General features: G+C 33.6%; 1 protein-coding gene across 1 annotated transcript; it reads left to right on the top strand.

The window, feature by feature from the left end:
- Positions 1-611: 611 nt before the first annotated feature.
- LOC132753063 (DNA ligase 3-like) lies at positions 612-23,961 on the top strand (the record flags this gene model as incomplete). Its single annotated transcript, XM_060743475.1, is given in 16 exon segments — positions 612-682; positions 1,736-1,901; positions 2,325-2,480; positions 3,455-3,586; positions 7,662-7,741; positions 8,425-8,512; positions 8,925-9,002; positions 9,394-9,517; positions 9,977-10,242; positions 11,047-11,145; positions 13,302-13,440; positions 14,565-14,752; positions 15,533-15,634; positions 16,096-16,181; positions 18,730-18,802; positions 19,568-23,961. Coding segments are annotated over 16 exon segments (1,956 nt in total), but the record flags the coding sequence as incomplete, so codon positions are not given.
- Positions 23,962-24,069: the final 108 nt, after the last annotated feature.

Raw genomic sequence — 24,069 nt, 5'->3', positions numbered from 1 at the left:
ATGGTAAATGCTTTACATAGGCCTATGTATATGCTTTCTTATTTGAAGCAAAGTTACTTTAAATAATTTCTATGTTGCTTCCAATTTGAAATTCACAGATATTTAATAACAGTTAATCAAGTTAATGTCTGAAATAGCAAAAACCATATGTTATAATGTTAACCCAGGGTCTTTCAATTAGATAAAACCCGATTTAATGGGAATTTTGCGGCAGTATTTTTATAATTCAAACTTTGTGGACAAAGATTTTTTATGCTGATTGAATTTAGATTTGTCTTTCAGTCTTATGCCGGAACTGGTTATCGATTTTTCAGCGAACTGGTTATATTTTTTAGAACATATTCTGACCATGTTGTAACATTGCAAAACATTTCTTATCAAGTGTAACAGGGGCAAAAAGAGTGGGTAAATTCTTTGTGAAATATCTGAAAAAGGGTCATTTGGTAAATTTTTTTTCATTTTTAAGAAAAAAATGCACAATTTGGATATTTTTGTTATGGTACTGAACTCATTCACAATTTAAGGAAAAAAATTGCTGTTGTATGTCTTGTATTATTTAAACATTTATGAGGTCATAATATCTGTTGTTCTGTTCTGATTACAGGTGTACTGGAAATGATCTAAAGATGGTGATTCGACTGATTAAGCATGATCTCAGAATAAATGCAGGGGCCAAACACATGTATGTATTGAAAAAATAATATACAACTAAATCTGTGTTTAAAACCCATTTAAAATTGAAAACCATTTTTAAAATTTGTACTAAAAATAAAAACTTTTAAAAAATTACTTTAATAAACCCCTTTGTGGGGGTCACCTAAAAAACTCTTTTCCAGGCATAAAAGAGGGTTTTAAATAAGACATTTTTGGGTTTGGGCTGAAAAAGTTTTAATGCTATGAAAAAGTTCCTCGGGCAAATTATGAAAAAAATTTTCTTCCCTGTTTTTAAAAATAAAAAACTAAAAAAATTCCCTAAGACATGAAAATTTGGGTTTGTAGACAAAAAATTTGTAAATTTTATTTTAAAACTACACTAAAACCAAATTTTTAAAGACCATCTCCATACAAAATGTAATCCCCGGGTAAAAACCACTTTTTAAAAACCCCTTCCATTAAATTAAAATGAAAAAATTTAATTTCAAAAAAAACCATTTGTTTTTTAAGACCATCACCCTCCATCATGTGGGAGGGCCTTTAATCACTGGTTTGACTGTACATCTATTTTTAATTGGATATAGACAAAACTTTGATCAAGAGAAAATAACTGTTGCAGCTTTGATTTAAGTAGCTTATTGACAGTGTTTAGTTTACGTTTATTGATAAAATGTATTTATTATTTCATTTATAATAAAAATAGTATGCTATCTCAGATATTCAGAAATCTAAATTATTCTGGCTGGCAATTGTTTTAAATAGATAACTTACTTAATGTGGAATAACAAAAGGTATGACCAAATTGAGCTTCTGAACAAGCTTGTAGCCGCCTCCGTGGTCGAGGGGTTAGAGTCCATGACTTCTAATCCAGTTACCTCTCTGGCATTGGTTCGATCCCCGGGAGATGCTTTGGTAGTTTGGCGCGGAGGAAGGTAGTCTAGTCCTGGTGTAAGTCTTCAGGAATGATGGTTATGAAACTACCCGCCTATATGACTGAAATACTGTTGGGAAAAGGCGTAAAATGACACAAACAAACAAACACGAACAAGCTTGTAACAGTCGAGTTTATTTCTATTTTTAGACTAGATGCCCTTGACCCAAATGCGTATGCAGCATTCCAGGCTTCACGTGACCTTCGTGATGTGGTGGAGAGGGTCATTGAGAACAAAGGAAATGGTGAAAAACCTGGTCTAGGCAAGAAACTGTCCGTGAGAGCTTCATTAATGACTCCTGTATTACCCATGCTGGTATGTTGATAGTTTTAGATTTATTTTTGGTTATAAAGATGTCGGACAGGTTATATGAGTCGTTAGTTGTAAACTTATATAACCTAAACTGCTAGGCAAGGGTTATAGTGCAAACAACTATTTATACAGCCATATAACAATGTCAAACATCAGTAAAATAAATTTTTGATATAGGAAAATTATTACATTTGGAGAAAATGAAAGTTTCTTTAGTAAGGGAATTTCGTATTACTTGCAATACTATGATAATTGCTTGTTCTTTTTATGTATATTTAGATCATAACAATACACAAACTTCGGACAAGTCCAAAAATTGAAATCATGGCAGAATATATGTATTGCTTAGCCCTGGTATATTATTAATATTTAAGGGATATTGAAAGTTGTGTTTAGTATTTATATGCATCTTGACTGACTATTCAGGCAGAGGCATGTAGATCAGTGGGCCAGGCCATGAAGAAATGTCCCAATGGTTTCTACGCTGAGATTAAGTATGACGGAGAGAGGGTACAACTTCACAAGAAAGGATCCGACTTCCAATACTTCAGTAGAAGTCTTAAACCTGTACTACCACATAAGGTGATATATTCTTTATTCTGTACATCAGCCTATTGTACCTAAAAAATCCTTCAAAGGTAGCAAGTAAAGGTAGCAAAATGTAAACAAAGTGGTATTTTGAGATAATCCAAAATACCATTATTTATTTACTATAATAATACCAATTGCCAACAAAGCATAGTTCATGTATATGGCAAATGAGTATTTTTTTTGAAACTAATAAAATACCAAACATTGAAAGGTTTTGCAAAATAAAAGTGAAAGCATTTCTGAGGCATAATGGGCCTTTAATCATATTTCCAAGTGTGATGTTATTTATCATTTTGAGAAGTTGTAAACTCATATCCTACTATATTTAAATATCAATGGGTTATTAATTTCGTGACAAATAAATCTGTTGAGGTAAACCATTCAAAATATGGTAAAAATATGCAAGAAAAATATCTGACACATGCTTGTGGCTTGCATCAGAATATCTGTCCCTCAGTTACATGCATGTTGGCAGTAACAAGACTTTCAAACTGCAACATATGACATTTATTATCATTCTAAGGCATAAAAATTTTATTGTTCAAGTTTTCAAGATTTGATTATACTTTTAGGAAAGGTCTCTGTGTAAAAAAATTCATTTCAAAACAAAAACAGATTTTCTGACAAGTTTATTACAGCATGGTTAAATGGTGCAAAAGTAAAGCTTTTAGAGTATTTTGAAAAAAAATGTTGTATGTTAATATCAGATTGTGTATTCATAATTATTTTCTTTTCTCCTAGATAGTGCAATGAATGATAAAGTCCCAACTTTGAAATTTGAAAAGACTGACGATTATTATACAGATATAACATAGTTTGATTCTTTTGTCTATTAGAATATTAGAAAATAGTTTGTGAAATTTACTGAATGTTACCTGTCAGAGATTTGACTTTGTTCATTGCATTTTGAAAATAAGATAAGGTCTTTCTAATGCAAATTTCATATTTTAAATTATTTTTTTCAGGTTTCACATTTCAAAGAATTTATTCCTAAAGCGTTTCCATCTGGGGATGATCTTATACTTGATGCTGAAGTTCTTCTTATCGACACAAACACTGGCATACCTCTACCATTTGGCACCCTTGGTAAACATAAAGTAAGTCATGTTGAAATGTCAAAATTATCAGGATTTAATGTATAACCTGCTGAAATTTTGAAATGGATTTGCCTTGCTTTGAATATGGAATAGTCCATTTGAAAAGGAAGGGATTTCAACATAGAAATACAAAACTTAAGATACAAGTAGTATTGAGCCTGGTAAAACTGTACAGATATGCAGGCTGCCAGGCTTTATGGTTGTGGCAATGGTTAATTGCCTTTTGCTCCAAAAGGTTATGGGTTAAAGCATTGTCTTCTAGGCAGAATGAGTAGTAAGATCCTAAATCAGAGTTTTATTGACCTCATTCTGGTGCCGATGACAATGTAAGCATAACACTTCGGTTAAGTTTTTGCAACCAAAGCTACTGAGAGGAATGGCTTGAACCTTATTCTTTGTGATTATCTAACATGATGGGAAGAGGTTTCATAACTGAGTTACCTTTTATAGAGTTATTGCCTAGTCTTACTGTCAAGCACTGAGAATAGTCGAGCATGCTGTCACAGCTCTTGTTTCTTTCCTGATGATATAAGATATTAAAGAATTGATTATTCTTGTTTTATTTAAGACTATTCAAAAAATAATAAAGAACATACAACATTCTCAATTTTTATTTCACGACGCATCTGCTTATATAAAATTCACATGACACGATATATCAAATAATTGATCATTAAGTATTTATATAAGGCTGGCGTGTATTGGCCGCTCACTTATGGTAGGTTAAGGCTTAGATGCTCCTACCACAAGAATTATATCAATCGAAGGTGATCAGGCGTTATCAGCAAGTTGCAATACCAAAACTTTATAAACACAAAAAATGCAATGCAAAGATTTTGAAGCAAACCCAATCTAAATAAAAACTAATGCAACGCAATGGCTTTGAGCAACTCAAGCCAGCAAATAGCTACACACCAACGCATTACCTCTAGAGTCTATCCAACTGCATGATCATAGATCTCAGCTCCCCACGGTAACGTAATGGAAACCACTACAACGTGAAGAGAAGAAAAACTATGAACACGCAGTTAGACTTGTGAATTGCGAAAGAAGGTACTAATTAATGTGCCAAATAACCTCAACAACTGCTATGCAATGCAACGCAATCTAAGTCTTACCAAGTACTATAAGGGCCAGAACTTAGTGACTCGAACGCGACACGAGTCGACCTTAATTAGCAGTTTAGAAGGTTATATACCAAATGCAAACACTTAAACACATACAGTACTGTACAGGCAATAACAACTCCTTGCATTGTATACGTAATTACATAAGAGTCCCAAGCACGGCCTTCTTTCCCCTTCCGGTAACGTATCAAAATACCAACAGAAAGAGATAAAGACCGTGCTCACGACCACAATGAAGGTTAAGCTATTATTAAAACATTACCCTTTGAATTTGATACTTATTATTTAACTTAATTTAACTGATCACCCCCGAATGACGGAAACTGAGCGACAATGATGAAATATATATAATGCAATCAACAACTTGTACTCAAAGTTCATAATTCTTTGTACAAATATGACGTAGACCGTAGACTGAAAAGCTCCGGAAATTAAACACATATTCTAGAAATATTGTCTATAACAACTGTTTATATTTTATTTACAATCACTGGTGCTAGCCAAAGTTCGCTCTGCAGGATAACGTTATGATATAACTGCTTCTAACAGAATTACAAAAACGCACACAAAACTGCACACATACACAAGTTCTGATATTGTGAAGAGTTTCGCGAATGAGATCCAATTGTCAGTCAATATTTTGCTGTTTGACATCTTGAAGCGAAGACTCTTATAGTTTGGTACAGCACCAGTCAGAACAACCATCATATTTCAAGCAAAAAGGCCTGCAATAGAAACTTAAAGCCGAAAAATCTTGTAACAAAACAACCAGCATTAACATGGTAAAATATGTACAAATTCTTATTTGAGGTATTTATTAAATAATATGGCAGCACAATTAATAACCTCATGGGGTGTGGCGGGCGGGCAATTTTAAATCTCTCAACGTTGTTGTCGTGTCGACTATAGCTAGCTAACTGAGAATGTTGTACTGGGAATGTTGCACGGGATTTTCGTGCAACGCGTTAACCCATCTAATGAAATTATACCTATTCTATGCGCTAACTATAACGGGAACCTGACTTATAAAATAAGCGAAACGTTACAATGTAACGGAAGGAAACAATTTATTTCTCAAGCTAAATAAAGGAAATTATTTTCATATAAATAATTTATATTATTTAAGACTATTCAAAAAATAATAAAGAACATACAACATTCTCAATTTTTATTTCACGACGCATCTGCTTATATAAAATTCACATGACACGATATATCAAATAATTGATCATTAAGTATTTATATAAGGCTGGCGTGTATTGGCCGCTCACTTATGGTAGGTTAAGGCTTAGATGCTCCTACCACAAGAAGTTATATCAATCGAAGGTGATCAGGCGTTATCAGCAAGTTGCAATACCAAAACTTTATAAACACAAAAATGCAATGCAAAGATTTGAAGCAAACCCAATCTAAATAAAACTAATGCAACGCAATGGCTTTGAGCAACTCAAGCCAGCAAATAGCTACACACCAACGCATTACCTCTAGAGTCTATCCAACTGCATGATCATAGATCTCAGCTCCCCACGGTAACGTAATGGAAACCACTACCAACGTGAAGAGAAGAAAAACTATGAACACGCAGTTAGACTTGTGAATGTGCGAAAGAGGTACTAATTAATGTGCCAAAATAACCTCAACAACTGCTATTTAAAGAACTGTACGCCTGATCATCCCTCAATCGATATAATTTTACGCCACAATAAATTTTAATTTATCCCCCAAATTATAGCGAGTATTACATGTTTTTAATAATTGATTCCTTTAAATGGAAAAGGTAAAATTCCAAGCCAACGGCATTTAAATGTACCCCGTCATCACGGAAAAAATTTGTTTCCGTGTCAATGTCAGGGGAGATAGTATCACTTTTCCCCGACAGTTTAACAATTTGTCTGCCCTGACGATTAACCCTTTTCCGCTTTGATTCAATTGGTTTCAAAGTAAGAGCCCCTCTCCAGACCCTCCTTGGTAATATGTCAACCCAAATAAGTGTCGTCTGTGGAAAAGCATCACGGAGGTAAGTAATGTCTGATTCAATAACCTTTTTTAGTTTGATTAGAGAAATAGATGTTAAATCATTACCACCTAAATGTATGATGATGATCGAAGGTGGTGATGAAAGTAGGACTTGTGTTGTATTGAATGCCTAAAATCTGCCCATTTTAGACCTCTTACACCCCACCATGCTATAGTCTTGCCCTGTATTCTTAGGTTGGGCTTTGCTGTTGTCACGGCTCGTACTCCTGCCCAATAAGGTATTGAGTCACCGACCACCCAGCTGTCAGCATTATCTTGCAAGAATCTGCTGTCCATTCCGACGTCTTCCGACTCTGGTCTGCTCAAGCCACGTGCTTCCACGTGTTCCGCTTCTGCGCCATTCGCTTCATCTGCATTTCGTTTGCGCCCCCTTGTAACAGGTCTATCATTTGTAGGCCGCTCCTGATTCACAACTCTGCCCTGACTCGCCGCTCCTCTACGACCCATAGCTCTCCTTACGCCTCTACCTCGTGGCATTGCTGATATCTTAAATCTATTTTAGCTGTCAATTTTAAATCTCTCAACGTTGTTGTCGTGTCGACTATAGCTAGCTAACTGAGAATGTTGTACTGGGAATGTTGCACGGGATTTTCGTGCATCGCGTTAACCCATCTAATGAAATTATACCTATCCTATGCGCTAACTATAACGGGAACCTGACTTATAAAATAAGCGAAACGTTACAATGTAACGGAAGGAAACAATTTATTTCTCAAGCTAAATAAAGGAAATTATTTTCATATAAATAATTTATATTATGATAAGAACGTATTGTTTTAAAAAAGTGTGATTTTACTCTTGTCTGATCTTGCATTTAGAGTAACTATGCTTCAATCATATAATATTTGTTTAGTGTATATATAAATCTGATTATCCAGAAAACTGGTGCATTTATGATTTTTTCCTTGTAGAAAGAACAGTTTAAAGAAGCCAATGTTTGTTTATTCATATTTGACTGCCTTCATCTGAATGGAGAAAATATTATGGACAGGTAAATTTTCACATGACTTTATTTTAGGACTTTATTTGAAATAGCACTGATTTCCATAGTCAGTTGAAACTTGGTCATATAGCAAGCTGTATGTGGCTTGTTATAAAGAATTTACCTAAAGTGTTGTAAAGTTTTTACAAACAAAGTTTACTATAAAAGATTCAAGAACAAATTTACAGTCGTTTTCATATACTTAAGGTCATATCTGGTCAAAGTTTTAATAAAGAAATCTTTCATGTACTAGTATAACCTTTAGCCTGTAGGCATAAACTTATTCTACCCATGTAACCAGTACAGTCCAAGATCACTGTCTGATCATGGTCTGCACTGTTTGCTACTCGGTCAGTACTTATTTTGAAATTGTCCCTATAAATGATAAATGGTTTCGTCCATTTTGAAAGATAAATATGTCCATTTAAGATATTTAGGCCAGTAAGGGTTAATGCACTTGATTTATATTAGAAAACAGAATTAAACAAAAAGTTAACCTGTTCTTTTAGTAGGTTTACTATTAGCAACTGCTTCAGGCATGTGTCACATGCTTTATCCAAAAAAGTATTCTTCCAAACTTTAAGCTTTGCTATGACTTTTAATGATGTAGAAGGCAAAATTATACCCTTAAAGCAAGTATATGTATATATAAATGTAAGGAGAAATCATTTCTGGAACATTTTGATTTTCAGACCAATTAAAGAAAGGAGAAAAATTCTTCAGAAGGAGATGATTGAAATACCAAACAGAATTTTGTTCTCCGAAATGAAACATATTACAGTAAGTTAACCAATATTGTATGCATAAATCTACTCATTTGGTTCCAAGAAATGAACTTTAACGAAAGTGGTGCATCAAGAAAAAACTTGAGAAGAATGTACTAAGTTTTAAGAAATTAAAAAAGTTCAAGTAATGATTGATTTATCATCTGAAGTTAATGACTGATTTGCAGTATTTATCACCATATTTCTACTGCTTGACTAACACATTAAGGGCTATTTTTGCATATTTTGACCTATTTTGGTAATTTAGTGCTGTTTGCATTGTGTAAATTAATACATCACTTCACAAGATTTAACTTTTAAATACATTTTCAAAATGTTCATGAAAATAAGCATTGATCTGAAGGCATCCTTCTTTAAGGAAAATATTCTATTGTAGACCAATTTTCTTTAATTTATTGTTGTTATAGGAGGAAGATGATCTCACGGATATGATGACACGGGTGTTTCAGGAAGGTCTGGAAGGTCTTGTACTTAAAGATGTTAACGTGAGTACAATGATTATTATGAAGTAGTTTTTGCATTTTTATGCCAGCTTAAATTTTGGTTTGTTTGTCTGTCTGTGTGTCTCTGTGTGACAACTGTAATTGTAGACTGGCTTCACGCTTTCAAATAAACCTTCATATTTTGATGATAATGATAATATCTTTGGACTAGAAATATATTTTTATATTGTGAACTATGACCTTGAACCCTAGATGACCTTAGAGGTTCATTATGAAATTTTCACAGGTCAGGTGATTTCACTTCATTATTTGTAAACAAATTTGGGACTGGTACATTTGTGTTTCAGGGACATTTCTGTATATTGTTTAATTTGCTTTAATACAGCAAACTTAAAGAACTTGAGGCTGAATTTCTTATATATCATTTAAACAGAGTATTTATGAACCTGGAAAGCGTCATTGGTTGAAGATAAAGAAGGATTATTTAAATGAAGGACAGATGGCTGACTCAGCAGATTTAGTTGTTCTTGGAGCGTTTTATGGAACTGGCAATAAAGGTAACATTTGTGATATCATTGTAGTTGTAGCATTAGATGTTATATCTTCAGGTTTCTTCATTGTTTTAGAATAGATGGATAAAGAGCATATGAATTAACCCTTAATCAACTGGAATTTCCCAGCTTTGATTTTGGAATAGTCTATGCAAAATTTTAGGGATTTCAATATTAAAATTAGATTATTCTAAGTAAGTGCAGCCTTCTGCAGACAGGCATTGAAAAATATTTTAAGAGTCAACTGTCCTGCAGGACGAGTAGCTTCTAAATCCAATGTGCACGCAACATTTTTCTTCTCATCCTGCATAGAGTTCTCTTAAATTCTACTCTTCATTACGAGTTGACAAGTGGAATTTCGATCTCTGGCAGAAACTGTAGCTACATTTATCAGACCCTAAAATTTAATTTTAAAGAAAGCAATTGGTGCTGTATCTTTTACATGTGTTATTCCTATTTGTAAAGGTGGGATGATGTCTGTATTTCTAATGGGGTCACATGACCCAAACACTGACCAATGGTGTACAGTGACCAAAGTAGGGAATGGGTTTGATGATGCCACTTTAGAAAAACTACAAAAAGAGCTCAAGATGGTGAAAATCAGCAAGAATTCTAGCAAGGTCCCAGATTGGCTTAATGTGAAGAAGAATATGATACCAGATTTTGTGTCGGCTGACCCAAAAAGTGCACCTGTCTGGGAGATTTCAGGAGCGGAATTTAGTAAAGCAGAGGTATGATAGTTTATTAATAAATGTTTATCAAATTTCTGTTGTGAGTCTTTGTCTAAACATTTTCCCTGCTGACTTTCTATAATAGAATAGTCTTGCTACTTATATAGATTGGGTGTCTGTGGCCGAGTGGTTAAGGTCGTTGACTTCAAACCACTTGCCCCTCACCCCTGTGGGTTTAAATCCCGACAGGGACTTTGGATTCTTTCATGTGAGGAAGCTATCCAGCTAGTTTACGAAACGTTGCTGGTTCTACTCAGGTGCCCATTCGTGCCTGAAATAATGCACGGAAGGGCACCTGAGGTTTTCCTCCACCAGTAAAACTGGAACGTCACCAAATGACCTATACTGTGTCGGTGTGACCTAAAACCCAAACAAACAAACTTATATAGATGTGTCCATTATAAATTTTAGGCATTTCAGTAATAAATTGATACAATTGAGTGGCCACCAGTAAAAGTCTGCAAGGATTTGCAAACAGCACTTATTCAATTCTTATAGCATTGACATGTACTTACATGTATTGCAAATATCACTCAAGCGTGAAAAATAACTAATCATAGAAGTGCTATATGAGACCAGAATTTTGATATTTCAGTTACAAAATCAACAAGTTCCTGATATATCCAAGTTTTCCTTGTGCCTGATACATAAATTTTTTCTATACTGACTAAGTTCATACAGCATATAGTATATCTATTACATTTTCCTGTAAACCATATATGAATTATTTATATTAACCAGGTTCATAAAACAGATGATATAAGATTTCCTCATGTAACATGTAAATTATTATATATTGATCAGGTTCATACAGCAGATGGTATATCTATAAGATTTCCACGTGTAACGAAGGTTAGAGATGATAAATCATGGAAGGAAGCCACTGATTTACCAAGACTTAAGGTATGATGATAATTGAATATGATACAGTATTAGATTTTCTCATTATATCCCCAAAAACGAAGTTTGGGGGGGTATATAGGAGTCACCTGGTGGTCGGTCGGTCGGTTGGTCGGTCGACGGCCGGTCGGTCGGTCCGACGTCCGTTGCATTTTCCTTGTCCGGAGCATAACTTGAAGACTAATGGTTGGAATTCAATATAACTACATACAATGGTCAAGCACATTGAGAGGAAGTGCAGTGCACAAGAACCATAACTCTATCTTGACTAATTACAGAGTTATTGCCCTTTGTTACTTTTCCTTGTCCGGGGTTTAACTTGAAAACTACTGGTTGGAATTCAAAACAACTTCATACAATTGTCAAACACAATAAAAAGAAGTGCAGTGCACAAGTACCATAACTCTATCTAAAGTAATTACAGAGTTATTGCCATTTGTTGCTGTTCCATTGCTTTTTTTTGTCCGGACCATAACTTGAAGACTAATAGTTTGAATTCAATATAACTACATACAATGGTCAATCACATTGAGAGGAAGTGCAGTGCATAAAAACCATAACTCTATCTTGACTAATTACAGAGTTATTGCCCTTTGTTACTTTTCCTTGTCCGGGGCATAACTTGAAAACTACTGGTTGGAATTCAAAACAACTTCATACAATTGTCAAACACAACAAGGGGAAGTGCAGTGCACATGAACCATAACTCTAACTAAAGTAATTACAGAGTTATTGCCCTTTTTTGCTTTTCCATTGCTTTTTTTTGTCCGGACCATAACTTGAAGACTAATAGTTTGAATTCAATATAACTACATACAATGGTCAAGCACATTGAACGGAAGTGCAGTGCATAAGAACCAAAACTCTATCTTGACTAATTACAGAGTTATTGCCCTTTGTTACTTTTCCTTGTCCGGGGCATAACTTGAAAACTACTGGTTGGAATTCAAAACAACTTCATACAATTGTCAAACACAATAAGGGGAAGTGCAGTGCACAAGAACCATAACTCTATCTAAAGTAATTACAGAGTTATTGCCCTTTGTTACTTTTCCATTGCCTTTTTTGTCCGGACCATAACTTGAAGACTAATGGTTGGAATTCAATATAACTTCATACAATGGTCAAGCACATTGAGAGAAAGTGCAGTGCACAAGAACCATAACTCCATCTTGACTAATTACAGAGTTATTGCCCTTTGTTACTTTTCCTTGTCCAGAGCATAACTTGAAAACTACTGTTTGGAATTCAATACAACTTTATACAGTTGTCAAGGACATTAAAAGGAAAGCAGTGCACAAGAGCCATAACTCCATTTTGACAAAATACAGAGTTACTGCCCTTCGATACTTTTCCTTGTCAGGAGCATAACTTAAAACGTACTGGTTGGAATTCAAAACAACTTCATACAATGGTCAAGCACAATAAGAGGAAGAGTAGTGCACAAGAACTATAACTCTATCTTCAGTATTTATAGAGTTATTGCCCTTTGTTCCTTTTCTTTGTCTTTCTTGACTTATTACAGAGTAATTCAATTAAACTTCATCAATGGCCAACCACATTGAAAGGAACTGCAACATATAAGAACCACAACTATCTTTAATTGCCCACAACCATAACTCTATATTTCAATTCTTTTACAAGGTATTCTGTTACTAGTAACATCCTCATTTCCAAAGCAGTCTTGTGGGGGTATTAATCACATTTAGTGATAGTTCTAGTTAGTCTTATATATACAATTTGTAAATATATTTATGTCACCTTACACATAGAGGCTAACTTTTATTTCAAATGTCCTGTTTAGTTTGGATGTCTCAAATTGTGTCAGCTTCATAGCTTGATTTTTTTCTTTAGAAAGGGAAATATTTTTACCACCTTGAGACAATGTAGAATACACAGAAATTATTCCACCAACAACATTCTGACTTGACTAGTGCATGTTCTGTGATGAACAATCTACCTGCCATAACAACTGGCTACAGGGGCAAAGGTCAAGTTTACCAAGGTCAAGGCGCCCTGAGAGGGCATGGCATTGTCATTCATATGAAGGAAATCTTGTTCTCCATTATTAATTCATATGCCCATGAATTGTTAACATAAATGTATATGTTATAATTTGTAGTAGTCAATTTATCAGTGTTCTTACCTTTGTATTTTAGGATTTGTTCAAGAAGTCAAAAGACACATCAGACATTGTTATCCCAGGAACAAAGAAGGGTAAAGGGCCCGGCAAATCTCCTGCTAAGAAAGGCAAATCTTCAAGTGGCAGTGATACAGATGTGAATGATGATAGTGATGGTAAGATGTTGATACAAATGTTTGAGTCTCTGAAGCTTCTTGTCCTTGTGTTTGTGGTTAACTGTGTTAAAATGTATGCATGTGAATAATTTGTCTAAAGAAAATGTGGTAGTGATTTGTCAATAGAAAATGTGGTGATAATGATTTGTCAATAGAAAATGTGGTGATAATGATTTGTCAATAGACAATGTGGTGTTAATTTGTCAATGGAAAATGTGGTAATTTTTTATCAATAGAAAATGTGGTAATGGTTATCAATAGCAAAAAGTGGTAATGATTTGTCAGTAGAAAATGTGGTAATGATTTGTCAATAAAAAACTTAATGTGGTAATGATTTTTCAATAGAAAATTTGGTAATGATTTGACAATAAAAACTGTGGTAATGATTTGTTAATAGAAAATGTGGCATTGATTTATCCATGTGAGGTTTTAAATGATTTGTCCTTGTAAAATTAGTAAATAGTTTATCAGTAGAAAGTAAGGTAATGAATTATCAATAGAAAATGTGGTAAAGATATATCTTTGTGAAGTATTAAATGATTTATCCATGTAAAATTTTGTAATGATTTGTCAATAGAAAGTAATGATAATGTATTGTCTATAGAAAATGTGGTAATGATTCATTCCATGTGAAGTATTAAAATGATTTGTTGTCAGTAGACAAAGGTTTAATTTTGTGAACTATGATTGTGAAGTATTTTAATGATTCTACCATTTTAATGACCGCCTCCGTGGTCGAGGGGTTAGAGTCGATGACTTCTAATCAAGTTACCTCTCTGGCGTGGGTTTGATCCCCGGGAGATGCTTTGGTAGTTTAGCGCGGAGGAAGGTTGTCTAGTACTGGTGTAACTCTCCAGGAACGATGGTTAGGAAACTACCCGCCTATATGACTGAAATACTGTTGGGAAAAGGCGTAAAATGAAACAAACAAACAAACTACCATTTTAATATTGTAATGTTATGTCAATATAGAATAAAAATGGGAGGTTTCTTTTAGCTGAGTGACTGACAACCAATTACACTGGCTGTTTCCTTCCAATATAGCTTAAATATTGTTGAATATATCCTATAATCCTACCCAAATAATACAGAATTTTATTAATATATTTTAAAATTTCATCCAGCAAACAGCAATGCAACTCCTGTGAAATCCAAAAGTACATCAGTGTCATCTACACCTGGGAAGTCTTCAACACCTGGTGGGACTGTTGGAATAGCCAAATACTTTTCGCCAAAAAAGGAACAAAATTCTCCATCCAAAGCAATCAAGCGGACCAATGAGAATGGAAATGAATCAAGTCCAGCTAAGAAAGTAAGTGATGGTCATATAGATAGAATTCAAAGTAGAATTTTCCATTTTTTTCACCTGCTGTCAATACTTTAATGAAGGGAAAGGCAGGTTTTCAGAAATCCGGTTTTAATTGTTATAGTCTAAAATAAAAAGAATTCTACTGATTTATAAGGTCTTAAAAATTAAAACTTGTCTCTCACAGCTATTGTATTGAATCCCACAGAGAGCTTTGAATTCTTTATGTGTATATTATCTTACAAAAGTATATATTCTCCACCAATGCTCGTCTAAGACTAAAATAAATGTGAGTGGGCCACTGGATGGCTTTAGTCACCTGTAATGTGGATGGGTGCAGTGTTGTTGTGACTTACAACCCAACAACAACAAAAATAAAAAAATGAAAAGGATTGGTACTGATAAAAGTCTCGTAATTTTTTTGTCTCATAAATTTTCAATTGAATGTAACCTTTAGCAATCACTCTTGTTTTCTCGAGGCATTTTACATGCTCAAAGCTTAAATCACTCAATTTTCTAAATAAATTTTTTCGACAGTGCTTTATAGTTAGCTTTAAGTATCATTGAAAGATAAAAAAAAACTTTCGAGCCATGTCTTACATTGTTTTACATTGTTTTCAGTTCAAACAACCTCTAAGCTTTGTCTAGGATTAATTTAGTCCAAACACTCTGTCTCGAGCCTTACCTATGATAAATTTAGCCCAAACAAGCCTTAATAATTTTTATGTCATGTCTAGGATTTATTTAGCCTACATACTTCTTATGCCAAGTCTTTGATTGTTTTAGTCTAAACCTGAATGTAAATATGGTGCAGATTGTTACCAGAAGAATCCAGACCACCTAACTAATTTCTACCATCCACCAAAAGTACAGCAAACATCTAACGGGGTATGTATAAACCTTTATTAAATATCTGCACAGGTACAAATGAACCACATGTTTAACATACATGTATGTTTTAGCACACTATATGTTTTCCATAAGAAAAACATGAATTTTATATACGTTTTACATGCGGTGCGTTTTTGCATGCTTAATTGGAAGGTTTTATTCATAACTATGTCAAACATGTTGATTCCTTTTAAAATAACAAAACACCAAAAGTGATGGAAAGAGGCATAAGTGCTTTCCTTGATAATATTTGTTTTGTATAGTTGTCCTACGAGTTATAATGCAAATGTTGCTGTGTTTCTAATTCTTCTTAGTTTTGTTTTGCAAGTTTTTGACTGCTTATGTATTTGAAGAAATTAATTTGATGTAATGCCAGTGTATTTATGTATTTTTACGATGCATTTTATGTATTTTTGTATGATAATAGGTTACACACTTTATGTACTTTTTTTTTACAGGCACTTCCCAACATCTTTACAGGAGCTAAGATTTTTATTCCAAGTGATTTGAGGGATTTCAAGAAACTTAGAAGATATGTGATAGCGTATCCTTTTGTTTGTAAATAAGTCACTTTGGTTTAAACATATTTAATTAAGCTTGATTGCGAAACAAGTTCTTGCATTTATATTTATCACTTTCGAGTCTGCTTCCTGGAACCAACCAGTACTGGTGTCATATGAAGAAACATTGTTGTGACCCGAGTAGGGCTTGAACCCATGATCACTGGGTTGAGAGGCAGACACCTTAACCACTAGGCCACCGCTCAGCTCCCCTAAGCAAGTCACTTTGATTTCAATGTATTCATTAGAATTATGTAATCTATAAAGTATAAGGTCTCTGTTGACCGACTACAATGTAGTTAATCCAGAATTTTTAGGAATTTTTAAATTGATACAAGTAGTATAAATTGTAATATTTTGCACATTGGCTCTAAATATGTTGTGGGTTCAAATCCCAACAGGGACTTTGCATTCTTTCATGTGAGAATGCTATTATAATCCAGATCGATGGTACTACTCAGGTGCCTGTTCATTCCTGAAATAATGCATGGAAGGGCACCTGAGGTCTTCCTCTACCAGTAAAGCTTGAATGACCTATACTGATAGTGTTGCTGTGGCATAAAGCCAAATCAAACAAACAAATTGAATATGCTGTCTTATGGTTATACATTTGTTTCTTGTGATGTATTATAAAGTGGGTAATGACTTCATTTGGGTTCCCTTAAAGTGACATTATGCTTATTTTTTTTGCTATGAAATTGAGTTGAATAAGTGTTATATTTCAAAACATTGGTAAGTATTATCATGATTCGCCAATAATTAATAAGGAAAATTGTTTATGATACAATATAGAATAACTACCTAAATTATAAAAAAAAAATGCTTCACACTTTTCAAAGAATTAAGCATTACCATTTTAAACAATATTTATAGAAATTTCCGTTAGTCATGTGGATTATTGGTTATTTTTAGCTCGACTATTCGCAGAATAATCGAGCTAATGCAGTCACCCATTTGTCGGCGTCGGCGTCGGCGTCGGCGTCGGCGTCGGCGTCCCTGTGGTTAAGTTTTTGTATGTAAGCTGGTATCTCCATAACTACTGAAGGGAATGGATTGAAACTTCACACACTTGTTCTCTGTGATTATCTAAGATGATTGGCACAAGTCCCATAACTCTGATTTGCTTTTTTACATAATTATGCCCCTTTTTCGACTTAAAAATTCTTGGTTAAGTTTTTGTATGTAAGCTGGTATCTCCATAACTACTGAAGGGAATGGATTGAAACTTCACACACTTGTTCTCTGTGATTATCTAAGATGATTGGCACAAGTCCCATAACTCTGATTTGCTTTTTTTTATAATTATGCCCCTTTTTCGACTTAGAAATTCTTGGTTAAGTTTTTGTATGTAAGCTGGTATCTCCATAACTACTGAAGGGAATGGATTGAAACTTCACACACTTGTTCTCTGTGATTATCTAAGATGATTGGCACAAGTCCCATAACTCTGATTTGCTTTTTTACATAATTATGCCCCTTTTTCGACTTAGAAATTCTTGGTTAAGTTTTTGCATGTAAGCTGGTATCTCCATAACTACTGAAGGGAATGGATTGAAACTTCACACACTTGTTCTCTGTGATTATCTAAGATGATTGGCACAAGTCCCATAACTCTGATTTGCTTTTTAACATAATTATGCCCCTTTTTCGACTTAGAAATTCTTGGTTAAGTTTTTGCGTGTAAGCTGGTATCTCCATAACTACTGAAGGGGATGGATTGAAACTTCACACACTTGGTCTCTGTGATTATCTTAGGTGATTGGTACAAGTCCCATAACTCTGATTTGCTTTTTTGCATAATTATGCCCCTTTTTCGACTCATGAATTCTTGGTTAAGTTTTTGCATGTAAGCTTGTCTCTCCATAACTACTGAAGGGAATGTATTGAAACTTGAAGAGTTTGTACCTTTTTCGGACAATTTTATGTATTCATATAGGTAAGCATTATTATACTCAATGAAACACCCTTGTGACAAATTTTCGAATAGTCGAGCGTTACTGTCCTCCGACAGTTCTTGTTTCATTATAAAATATAAAAAAAATGGGTCAAAGACAGAAAAGGCCGGGTTGCATTTGTATACCAAATATCATGATGCTGTGATGTTTAGAAAAAAATTTGCCACTGATCATCAATGTCGAAAATTTAACTAAGTCGGAAAACAGGAAGTGGATAAGCAACAGACCTGAAATTGAATCCCACGGTATGGGGCCATGTATCAATGCTGTATGCCAAATATCAAGAGGCTGTGATAAGTAGTTGCTGAAAAAACTGTTACGAAAATTTCCTACTATTGACCATTAATGTTGAAAATTTAACTAAGTCTGTAAACAGGAAGTGGATAAGCAACAGACCTGAAATTGAATCCCACGGTATGGGACCATGTATCAATGCTGTATGCCAAATATCATTAGGCTGTGATAAGCAGTTCCGACATTCACCATACTATAACCCGGGTTGGAACCAGTGCAACCCGGCCAATTAGAGTGATTACAGTTCATTGAATTAAAAAGTTTATCTTTAACAGTTGTATAGATTTGATGGAGAAGTTGTTCCAGAGTTCAGCAAAACAACTGCCACACATTCTGTGGTGCCAAGTGATTATTCCGTAAGTTTTGTAATAACTGTGTTATATATATTTGTAATTTTCATTCTACTATACAAGACAATCTTGTCCGCACACTTAGCTCAATAGGGAGAGCATAGGATTTGTAATTCATGGTTAACAGGTCCAATCCTCAGGAAAGGCAACAATTCTTGGTGACTAATGCAAATTTGTCTCTCACAGCTGATTTAGAAATCATGCTGGATAAGAACAATAGCTCATAACTAGTTTGTTATCCAGGAAAACTGGTTAGGTCAATTGACCATTGAGATGTGATCGAAAATGTTCTTAAATTGGAGTTGAAACAAACAAGCCAAACCAATCAAGACAGTCAGACAAATTAAGCAATGTTAATGCAGAAACTTATCATGATATTAATTGCAAACTTAAGTAGGCCAGTAAAAGGTATATTGGGTCAATTACTCATTTCTAGACTTTATTAGTCTAAGAAAGGGGTAAGAAATTATCATGTTGGCATTCCAGATAATTGAATGGGTTATTTTTTTTTGAAAAAAAAAAATGTAAGACCCAAATAGCTTGAATTTGCTAGAACAGTATTTTAGACAAACTGAGTTATGACCTTGACCCCTGTATGTCCTTGAACCTTAAACTTATAGCTAGAGCTCAAATTTTCCAAAAAATATACTTATACTTTATTTATTTCTTATATCTTATGGTTATTTTTATTTGAATTGGGATATCTGTGTGTTTTTATTTACAGATCTTGTGATCTTTATTAATTTAATAAAGTTGTTTAATATTTTCCAGGGTCCTGGAGAAAAGTGTGAAGGTGTGTGTATAAGAGACTCATGGTTGTGGAAGTGTATTAAAACAAAATGTTTGCAACCAACAGAATCTTTTGTGATTGGAACTTGATTGTTATATTGCATCATCTAAATATTGTAGACATTTATGTTAAACTAGCAATCTTAACATTTTTATTTGAAGTCTATTTTGTTATACATAATCTGTTAAAAAAAGTGAACATTTAAGTTGCACATGTCTAGATAGTGAACACATTTTCAAAAAAACCCAAAAAACTTACATTTTTAATTTTGATAGTTTTAGAAATATACATTTGGAAGTTAGGGACTGCTTGTTTTTTGTGCACAGTATGAGAGAATTTACTATATTTATACATATTTTTTGTACCCTGTGCTTTGTAATATAGTAAAGACTAGGGGTGTCAAGGTTAGCAAATATGTTAACCATTTAAATGGCAACATGATAACTGAGTTAAATGTTTAACTGCCCGTACAAAAAGAACTCTTAGATTGTGAACATTAACTTTGTTTTTTTATGATAAGATATGACATTTAGTTTGTATTATGTTGTACTCATCTAATTAAAGTGTTTTTTTTCTGCTACGGCCGTACTGTACACAATAAGATAGCATGCGATTGAGAAAGAAAACAACAGGTATGCACTTCATTTACAAACAAAAAGTCACATCTTGTCATAGTTAAAGAAAGGTGATATAAACTCATTCTTAAACTTCTTTGCTATTGGTCTAATATACTAACCTGGGATTCCAGTAACTGAATTTTCTAATCAAAACCAACCAAACCTGTTTAAAAGGATAAATGTGACATCTCTAGTAAGGACTTTATCTGCATTTTTTAACAATATGTTCATTTTATTTCTGTAAGTATTAAGTGCCTTTTGCTATGTTTAACTCTTCTTTTTTTGTGCACATGATGATATATATTGTCGGGCATGTGTAGCCAAGTGGTTAAGGTCACTGACTTCAAACTACTCGCCCCTCACCACTGTAGGTTCACATCCTGCCAGTCACTTCAGATTCTTTCATGTCAGGAAGCTATCCTAGCTTATGGAAAGTCTGTGGTTCTACTCGGGTGCCAGTCTGTGCCTGAAATAATGCACAGAGGTGTGTCTGAGGTAATCCCTAGCCAGTAGTTGCCCTCTACTAAGACCTCTACCTTGTTCGTAGAACGCAAAACCCAACAACAAAACAAAAAAACATTAAAATAAAACCCAACAAGAAAACTTGTGATATTAGCATGAATGTTCAACAAAGTGAGGTACAGTGTTGTACACAAAATTGTGGTCCCTTTGGCCAATGTCAAGGTTACATGTAGAGGTCAAATGGTCAGATAGAACGTAAAAATGTTTGTGATGATTATTTAGTCATTGTGAATTGTGGGATTTAATTTATAAATGTTCACAGTTATGAGACTGAACATTTGTGTCTGGCATATTTTGTGACAACGTAGCACTTTTGTTATAAATGAGACTATTTTTTAATTTTCGTTGAATCTGGAAATGTGCTTCTTTAACCTTGACATTTATAACTCCTTATTCATAAATCACTTAGAATTGAAGGAAATTTGACGACTGTTGAATGAATGAAATTAAGTTAAATAAATATTTTTGTTGGTATACATTTTATACAAAAACCAAGACATAAAATTTATACATTAACATGCTTTTTATTCATATACATGATTTGTTTCTTTAGACATGTTGTTTTCTTTATTCACTTAGGCAGCTTTGTTTTGAATTGTTATTTTCAGTCATTGTTTTTGTTGTTTATATATAGATGTCAATGTAGTTTTCTAAATGTTTTGAGTTTGTTTTTTGTATTTCTTAAACCATTATCATGCTTAATTTGTATGTTGGGCATGCTTTGGATTATTTTAACTGCTGATTACTGATATTAGTAGTTTTAAAGCTGCATGCCACCAGCTGAGTCAAAATCATTCAAGAAATTCAAACTTGAGAAAGATAGACTTAGAGTTTAAGAAAAGTAAAAAAATATATTATAAGATTCAAGTAATAATTTACATGTTATGTGTGATTTATGACTGATTTTGCAGTATTTATCACCATATTTCTACTGCATGACTACAGGCTATTATTGCATATATTTACCCCTTTTTGGGGGGCGTCCGTGGATGAGTGGTTAAGGTCGTTGACTTCAATCCATATGCCCCTCACTGCTGTGGGTTCGAATCCTGACAGGGACTTGGATTCTTTCATGTGAGAGCTAGCTTACGGATTGTGTTGGTTCTACTCAGGTGCACATTTGTGCCTGAAATAATGCACAGAAGGGCACCTGAGGTCTTCCTCTACCAGTAAAGCTGGAACATCGCCATATGACCTATACTGTGTCGATGCTGTGTCGGTGTAACATAAAACCCAATCAAACAAACAAACAAAACCCGTTTTAGGTAATTTATTGTGTGAATTGTAAGTGCTGTTTGCAATGTGTAAATTACATTCTGTATTCACTTTAGAATATTTCACTATTGAATACATTTGCCAAATTTTCATGAAAATTAGCATGAATCTGGAGGCATGCTGCGTTAAGTACAATTTTCTAAAAAAGATACTAAGTATTCAATAGTCATATCTTGTCAGAGTGCATGGATGTGCAAGCTGATGTCGTGGCATAGGCAGGTCCACATTACTTATACTAAAGGGTTCAGCATATATGCAACATTTGGTTAAGGCAGTAATGCAGCATTTGGATAAGTAAGCATGAATTATTTGGTTAAGTTAGCTTACAATATTTGGTTAAGTGTGTTTGGGATATTTGAATAAATAAGCATGCAATATTTGGTTAAGCCTTCAATATTTGACTAGGTATGCATGTGATTTTTGGTTAAGTAAGTTTGCACTATTTGGTTAAGTAAGCATGCAGCATTTGGCTAGGTAGTTAAGCAAGATTTAATTAAGTATGTTTGAAACATTTGGTTAAGTTAGTATGCAACATTTGGTTTTATAAGCCAGCAATATTAGGTGAATTAGGCATGTAGTGTTTTGTTCTTGTCTCAAGTATAATCTTTCAAAAAGTGACTTATTCATTTGTCATGTTGATTAACATTAATTTAGTGGATGCAAGTGATTAAAGTAAATACTACTAATTTTAAGTGCCATTTTGAGATTCATTCCACTTATGTTTTATTTTCTTTATTTTTGTCTCTCAATGATTATGATGATTTATCACGACTTTGATAATATTATTATGTGAATTGTCATACTACAGTCAAACCTGTGAACAGCAGCCACTGAAGGAAAAGACGGTAATAGTAGCTGAGGTTCACAGACTGGCTGCTCTTTACAGTATGCTCTGTATAGTATTTCTTGCAACCAGTCTGTTATATGCTTGTTTTATACTTTCCTATTATGTGAATATTTCTTTTGGCATCACTCAGAATTTGATAATTACTGATTTACAAGGCCTAACTCTATAGCAATTTGTAGTAATCTAATCATAACAGATCCTGCACAATAGTATTAGATACTCAAAATATTGGCACTATGGAGTAATATTTAGGGTAGTAAACAGGTTTAGGACTTTGTTTATTTTCATTCTAACATGCAAATAGAATATATATTCAAGAATAATACATGTAATATTTCTTTATATTTTGACCTTTTCGATGCTGAAAAATAATATTGTTGTTTAATTTTACGATACATTAAATCTGGTTGTTACAAAATTTACTTCATATATAAGATTATTGTTCCTTACATGGTTGACAAGGAACATGACTCTAGAATCTTATATTTCAAGAATTATCCCTCTTTGACTTCGAATTTTGCTTTTAGAATTATCTTCTTTGTTAATGTTTTCACTTAAGACTGGCGATAGCTTATGTTATCATCACTCACATACATGTATATAGGTCCATAACCCCAGCACCTATATCTCAAGAATTATCTCCCCTTTGACTGTAAATTTTATTGTTTCTTTGTTATTGTAGGGATTTTCTTGAAACTTTTGATAGTAAATATATTGTTATAGTTAACATTCCTTATAACAATTCTTCAAAAACTTTATTCCAAGAATATAAAAATTTCATGTCAAATTTTAAATTCTAATTAAGATATTTATTGTTAAAGATATTACTCAATATTTTCTATAGTTGTTCCTTAACCTCATCAATTTAAGATATGAAAAGGGACATAATTCTGGTCCCATATACAGTATTCCCTCATTTTCATTTAAAAGTTTTAATACTTATAAAACCGTCAATGGTAGAATGTGATCAGTCTATTCTTGTACAATAAGTAGTTGTTTTGATGGCTGTACTCTAATATGTATATTGTGATGTTTTTATACTCATCTCAGGTTTTCTTTGTATATATTTATGTCTGATATAGAATGGAAATAAATGAATGAAACCTTGTTTAAACTTAGTTGACTATTGGTTGTTTTATTGAAAGGCTTTAAGCTACTGTTCATCAGAACCCATGATATTTGGTGTTGGTGGTGGAAGTTGACCCTCCGGATCACTGTAGTA

Source organism: Ruditapes philippinarum, unplaced genomic scaffold (genome assembly GCF_026571515.1).
Source record: "Ruditapes philippinarum isolate M1 unplaced genomic scaffold, ASM2657151v2 ctg11372_1_1_1_1, whole genome shotgun sequence".
NCBI classification, from domain to species: domain Eukaryota; kingdom Metazoa; phylum Mollusca; class Bivalvia; order Venerida; family Veneridae; genus Ruditapes; species Ruditapes philippinarum.
The sequence above is the reverse complement of the archived record's forward strand: the minus strand, read 5'-3'. Positions and strand labels throughout refer to the sequence as shown.